Source organism: Mus musculus, chromosome 8, assembly GCF_000001635.26.
Source record: "Mus musculus strain C57BL/6J chromosome 8, GRCm38.p6 C57BL/6J".
In the NCBI taxonomy this organism is placed as follows: domain Eukaryota; kingdom Metazoa; phylum Chordata; class Mammalia; order Rodentia; family Muridae; genus Mus; species Mus musculus.
The window spans coordinates 3,847,973-3,854,506 of NC_000074.6; the positions used below are offsets into that span (position 1 = coordinate 3,847,973).

Consider the following 6,534-nt stretch of genomic DNA (forward strand, 5'->3'; position numbering starts at 1 on the left):
GATTTGAATGAGTTTATTAAGTACATAGCAAACCAAAGTAAAAGGATAAATAGCAAGTGATGGGTAGATAAATAGACACCAAATATGACCAAGTTGAGTGTTCAAAGTGTCAGGCATAAATTAAAGAGAGAAGCCCCTTTAAGGCAGCCAACTGGAGTTCCCAACACAAGGACATCTGGGAAGAGCAGTGTCCCTTGATGAGGCTTCCAAGTAAAAGTACAAATAGCAGTGGAAAGATAGCATGACTGAGTCAGAAGCTTACAAACACCCAGCAGAAAATGACCAAGGAAGTTCCATTAAGGCAGTTAGAAGAGCAAAGTGATAACCCTTTAGGCAAAAGTACAGATAGCAGAAGATAGAAATGACATCCTCAAATCTGGGTTCCCACAAAAGTCAGCAGAAACTGATTGAGGAAGTTGAGGCAAGCAACTGGAGTTTGGTATTGAGCTGTCTCTCCATTGCCGAGCTTTTCATGGGTGAATTTCTGGGTTCTCTGTTCCACTGCAGGCACTTTCATATGGGATAAACATTAGTAACACCTGTTGGTAATGTTCACCTTCTAGCTGTTCCCAAGGGCGCAATGTGTTTACTCTTAAGCTGTCTTGCTAATCTCTTTCTTCCCTGTTACACAGTTGGGCAGGAGCTACCTAACCCTAGACAAGGTCTTTGAATGACACTTTGAGGTAAACATGCTTTGATGTTACAGGCAACCATAATTCCAGAGCCAGCTTCTCTGTGAGCTCAAACAGCATGGGACAATGTATCAATGTAATGAATATTATAGTAATTATAGTAATGTAAACCCTCTGACCTCAACAAGAAAGACAGGGGAGATGAATGGAACACACCCAGCCCATCAGTGGATACACAACTTCAATGTAGTTAAATTCAATGGCAAAACCACAATTATGCGTTAGGAGTTTGGAGACATCAAAGGAAGGACCTCAGTGGTCTAGCACTATAGTGACTAACAAAGGAGACTGATGAGTCCCAGAGGTAATACTAAGATTTCCATGCCCATAGACAGGGAGTAGGAACTGGGAAACGCATGAGTGAAAGTCCACTCCCCAACTGGGATGTTTAGGCTGTGCAAACTGCAGAGAACGTCTGGTCACCACTTGCTCAAACAGGTAGTTGCAATTTTTTTGCAGATCCAGAATTTCCTTTGTTCACATTTGGCATCATTCCAGCCGTTATCTCTGAATTCCACACAGTCTTGTCCCCCAACATTGTTGGGCTGTCCTTTCTTCCAATACTTTTCAAAGCTGCAAAAATCATTCACAATTATACAAAACAGACATGTGCAAAAAATTCCTATGTATGAAAGACAATCACACTGAGAAAAAAATCTAGGAAACAATCCTATTCACAATAGTCTAAAAATATCTTGGAATAAACTTAATTGAGGAAGTTAAGGACCTCTACAGTGAAAACTTTAAAATCCAGAAGAAACTGGAGAAGACATCGTGATGGACAGACCTTCTATGCTCAAGATTAACCTCATGAAAAGGCCATCATCCCCAAAGCAATCTAAAGATTCAGTACAATTCTTCAAGTAAGTAAAAATCTTATATTTCATATGGAAACACAACGGTCCAGGATAGCCAAAACAATTCCGAACATTGAAAACACTGTTGAAAACATCAATACTCTTCATTTCAAGATATACTATAGAGATGTAATAGTAACAATAGCATAGTACTAGCATGAATACAGACAGGCTGATTGATGGAATAGATCTGAATACCTACCTATAAGTCCTCACTTCTACAGCAACTTGACATTATAAGGAGTGAGACAATAAATACACATTGGAACAAAGACTGCATCTGTAGTGCTACCTGCATCGTATGAAGTCTTTTTCATTGTTCCTGGAAATTGGCACTTTCATACCTTCCTTGCATGTGTGTGACAAACATGTCCTGTACAGGACCTCATGATATTCTCATGTCACTTTGACCTTTAGCCGTGTCTCCCATGCTTGATAAGAGTTGTCCCACAGGGAGCATGGCTATAAGATACAACTATCCAATGTAAACTTCCCACATCCAATCACCTCCTTCACTAAGCCCTTGTGCTTTGGGTCAATCAATACACATAAGCCCATGACTAAATGATAAACAACCGGGAACAGTCCCTACACTTCAGAATTTACCACTTACTTACATCCAAGCTGTATTCCTTACCTTGACATCTAACATAGGGTCTTACCCACAGCTCCTGTTCCCTCTGCCTTCCCACTAGCCCTGTTATGGCTGCTTTTCCATACATGTGATGAATCCTTCTCTTAGGAGGATCTGTGAGTATAACATGCTATCTTTTCATGTATGTGTGCATATGTGTGTATGAGGGAAACATGCATGTGTGTGCATGTATATGATGTGTGTACATTTGTAAATGCATGCAAGTATGATGTGTCTGTTTGTCTATGCACATGTATACATGTATGTGTATGTGTGATGTGTGTGTATATATATATGTGCATATATGAGTGTGTGATACATGTGTTTGTTCACATGCCTACATGCATGTATGGTGTGTATGTGCTTGTGTGTGTGTGTGTATAGGCCAGAGGTGAACCTTGGGTGTCATCCTTTAGGGAGCCAGTAGTAGCCATCTACCTTTTCTCTTAAACACTGTCTTCTACTGGATTGGAACCACCAGGTAAGGCTGGTTTTCCCATGAGTCTCAGCAATTCATCTTTCTCTGTCTACCCTGAGTTGCAAGTGCATGCATACAACAACTATTTTCAGCTTAAGCAAAGAAAACAAACAAACAGACAAACAAATGAACAAACAAACAAACAAATGAACAAACAAAGCTGAATTATACAGACCAACTTCTGGTTCTTTCTCATACTTGTGCTCCAAGCAGTTGACTGACTGAGCCATCTCCCCAGTTCAACATGCTACTCTTAATATGTTGTCATCCCTTGACCTAGTGACCTTCTTTATGAAGCTGCCCATGATTACACTACATTTTGATTACCCACACAGGCTACAGACTCCACCTTCAGCTCTAATGGTAGAACCTAAGCAGCTTACACCAGACCCATCTTCCTCCATTTTATGGAGGAATGTTACTAACTCTTATTTCCAAAAGGCCAGGGAAGGTGGTGGCAGAGTTTGGGGGAACTAGAAGGGTAGTTCAAGTCACACACAGCCCCTTCCCTTCCAGTCTTCAGGGCACTCCCTTTGCTGGGACTACCTGTCTGACAGAGGCGAACCATCCAGCCAGTACCATTCTCCTTCCTTGTTCAGATCTGACAGCCCCATCCAGGTGTAGCTATTTTTCTTGGAAGTCTGCTGCAGGAAGCTCTGAAAGGGGAGTTAAAGAGTTAGGAGGCAGCCTTTTCCCTATTCCCTAGCTTGTGTTCATCAACAGATTCCCAAACATTTGTATTTTTGCTAAATGAACAAGAATAATTAGGGCTCCTTATAGGAGAGGGGTTCTTTATAAGATCATGGGCACCCTACTAGTGGCTATACCATGGAAGAAGGTTTCTTTCCATCCCTCAGCAACTATTAACTTCTATAGATCCTTAGGGAGGGGTGGGCCTTGGTGTCCTCTCTCTTCTACCATTAGTAACTGCCTATCAATGCTCAGGGATAAGTGGGCTAGATTTAGTATTTGACAGCATCATGTGTAGGCTATGGAAGCAGGGAAATGTGGGTTAGATGGAGGAGGTAGGCTACAGTGGTAGTATCTTTGCACGAGAGTCTTGTCCCTGCTCCCCTCTCTGTGTATCCTTTTGCTCCTGGATGCTAAAAGAGGTGGGAGGCTTTCTTCTGTTATGCCTTCATATTTCTGCCTTGCCACAGACATAAAAGAAATGGGTCCAGCTGACCATGGACTGAAGTCTCTTAACCATGAGACATAATTTTCTTCCTGGAGCTGATATTTTGTTACAGCAATGGAAAGCTACTATGCTCCCCAATCTCTTGGCAGCAGGGTCTGCTTGAAATCTGATTTTTAGCCTTTTCATATTTCAGCAGTTCATTTTCTTCTTTGATACAGGTCTCATGGCCTCAAACTCATGTAGCTGAGGATTGCTTTAATCTCTTGATCCTCTGCTTTCACCTCCCAAGCCCTGGGATGACAGGTTTGCCTTACTACCTGACTTTTGTGGTGCTGAGGATTGAATTTACATATATTAGGCAAGCACTCTAAAAGTTGAGCTCTACCCTCAGCCTGATGTTCCCAGGAGTTCTGAATCATTTGCATACCTGGATCCTCTGGGCAGCTGCACTTAGACTTATGCTGATAGTGTGCACATCTGGCCACCCATCACATGTACTTTATAACACTACATGTTTCTGTGTCTTACAGGTTCTGAGTATATCCACATAAATTTACTCAAGGTCAGTTATGATAAAGCTAGATTACATCAGTTTGTGACTATGGGTCATGCATTTGGTCTTCAGGTCTTCATTGAGTGAACCCTACAGGTCACTTGAAATCAATCCTGGTGAGAATGTTTATACCAAGGATTTTTTTAAAATATCCCTGCCAAAGAAGGTGTTATGCCCTGGCCAGTACACTCACAAAAGTCACTTTTATTTTAAATGGTCTCCACAACATTTATCCATGTGGGGAACTTGGGTATCTCTATTTTCAAAGTGCCTGGGAAAACCTGTTCACACCCCTTTATTCACCCTTCTTAAGTGGAGCAGGTAGCAAATTTTCTAGAAAGCATCTTATAAATAACTGTTTCTGCCCTGGTTTACCAGTACCCGGATAAATACCCCAGAACAGTTAGCCAGTCATACCTGCTCCTCATGACTTTTGATGATGACTAGTTGGGCTCCCATTTCTTTGCAGGCAGTCATGGAGTCATGCCAATCCCGTTGTGACTTGGAGAAAAAGTAACAGTTTCCATTGAAGAACGTCCAATCCCAAGGGCAGAGGCGACAGAGTCTATCTGTTGGTAAAAGTAGATCAGGTTGGACTCATATTTGAATTTCCTTGTTCCTGTGTTTGTCTAGCTTCAAGACCTCCAGAATGAGGATCCACCCTTGACATAGTAACTGGTCAAGCCATATCCCTGTCCCTACGTCTTAAGCCCTTTCTCCAGTCCAAGAGAGCCAAGGATATCTCGACCCACTTTCTCCACAGTTGGCAGAAGATTAGTTTACTTGAGTGCCTACTGTATGACCTCACATGAAGGCCCTCCCAGAAGCAGGGATAGTTTGGTTTTGGTCACTCACCAACTTCAGATTTCAGTTGGCTCAGGTCCTTGTACATTTTCTCTTGCTTTGTGTGTTCCCACTGAATTTCTTCTGAGCTGGGCATCTTGGAAACTTGAAAGAAAAGGAAAGATATTGTTATCATTAAACATATACTACGTGTCATATATCACACTGACACCATATTAAAATATCTCATTCAAAGATAAGAAATCTTAATACCCATGAACCCTCTACTGCTTCTATTCCATCCAAAAAGAAATAAAAAATAGAGGGGTTCCACGAAGCTGCTAGCTGCTGCTGAAAGACCCGTTGTTCTTGTCAGCTCCTCCATTTTTTGGACTTAGACATCTGAGCTGAAAGGTCACCCAAGGGAACCCCAACCTTGAGATGATCCTGACCTTGGATGATGATGGCCACCAGAAGTCCAGTGAAGAGAATGAGGAACAGCAGCTGCAACACCAGGGGAATGTGGCCTTTGTCTAGAAATCCTGCAAGACCAAGCATGGTTAGTTTACTACCTGGCCCAGAGAACCTAAAGTTAGCCTCATCATGTCAGAATCTATACCCTTAGTTTTCATATCCCTAGGAAGGAGTTCCAAAATCGGTTTCCCACCAAAGGCCCAGATCCACATCTTTCTCCTTCCCATGACTCAAGTGTCCAGATCTGGACTCTCAAGCTCCTCAGAATCCAGGTACTGGGTCCCAGTTGTCCACCTTCTTGGGATTCAGAAGTCCAGAGACTCATCCTCTATCTCTCCAAGATTAAGGGACTCATATCCACAAACTCCACTTCCCTGGGTCTTGGGGTTTTAGAAGTCAGGGACTAAAGTTCTGATGGGAGATATGTACTCCTCATCCTATGATACTTCTGTACCTAGAAAACTGTTGAGTTCTAAAGCTGGTCAGAATCTGAGTCTATTTATCATGTATTTGTTGCTGTAAGTTATCAGCTGTTCCTCATCTAAGTAAGCAGAGCTTTGGTCAGAACCTAGGTAGGCTGAGACCTGAGCTCACCATCACCTAAATTACCTCCCCAAGCTCCCAGACTTCTAGTGTAGTCTTACCCAGAGAGCCCATCTGTGGTGCCCTCATTTCTTTGGAGTTACAAATAGTGCTGTTCCTTGGTGCCTGGTCCTGCTTAGAACAACAGCTTTTATCTGCCACCCACTGTGCCTCGTTCCTAGCAGCTACTCTTTCTTAGGAAGAGAAACAAGGAACTTAGTTCCAGCACCGGAAGGGGTAGAGGAGAAGGAAGATTTTGACACAATATAGAAAAGGCCTCAAATTCCAAGATTTTCAGAAGGGCTGTGTGTGTTCTGACCTCCATAGCCAAGAGCTCTGGTTC

General features: G+C 42.5%; 1 protein-coding gene across 1 annotated transcript; it reads right to left on the reverse strand.

The window, feature by feature from the left end:
• Cd209e (CD209e antigen) lies at positions 1-6,314 on the reverse strand. Its single transcript, NM_130905.2, has 6 exons — positions 6,254-6,314; positions 5,588-5,677; positions 5,208-5,300; positions 4,770-4,921; positions 3,208-3,317; positions 1-1,265 (listed from the first exon to the last, which is right to left on the reverse strand). Exons 1-6 carry the CDS (start codon positions 6,279-6,281, stop codon positions 1,112-1,114), a joined length of 627 nt encoding a protein of 208 aa, NP_570975.1. The 5' UTR covers positions 6,282-6,314; the 3' UTR covers positions 1-1,111.
• Positions 6,315-6,534: the final 220 nt, after the last annotated feature.

What these genes read in the sequence shown, in the direction of transcription:
- Cd209e (NM_130905.2), bottom strand. Translation starts at nt 6,281, where the DNA reads ATGAGGGCACCACAGATGGGCTCTCTGG. An exon ending in CCAACTGAAATCTGAAGTTG is followed by an intron (nt 4,922 to 5,207) that starts GTGAGTGACCAA and finishes TTTTACCAACAG; the next exon opens with ATAGACTCTGTCGCCTCTGC. An exon ending in TCAAAAGTCATGAGGAGCAG is followed by an intron (nt 3,318 to 4,769) that starts GTATGACTGGCT and finishes CTCCCCTTTCAG; the next exon opens with AGCTTCCTGCAGCAGACTTC.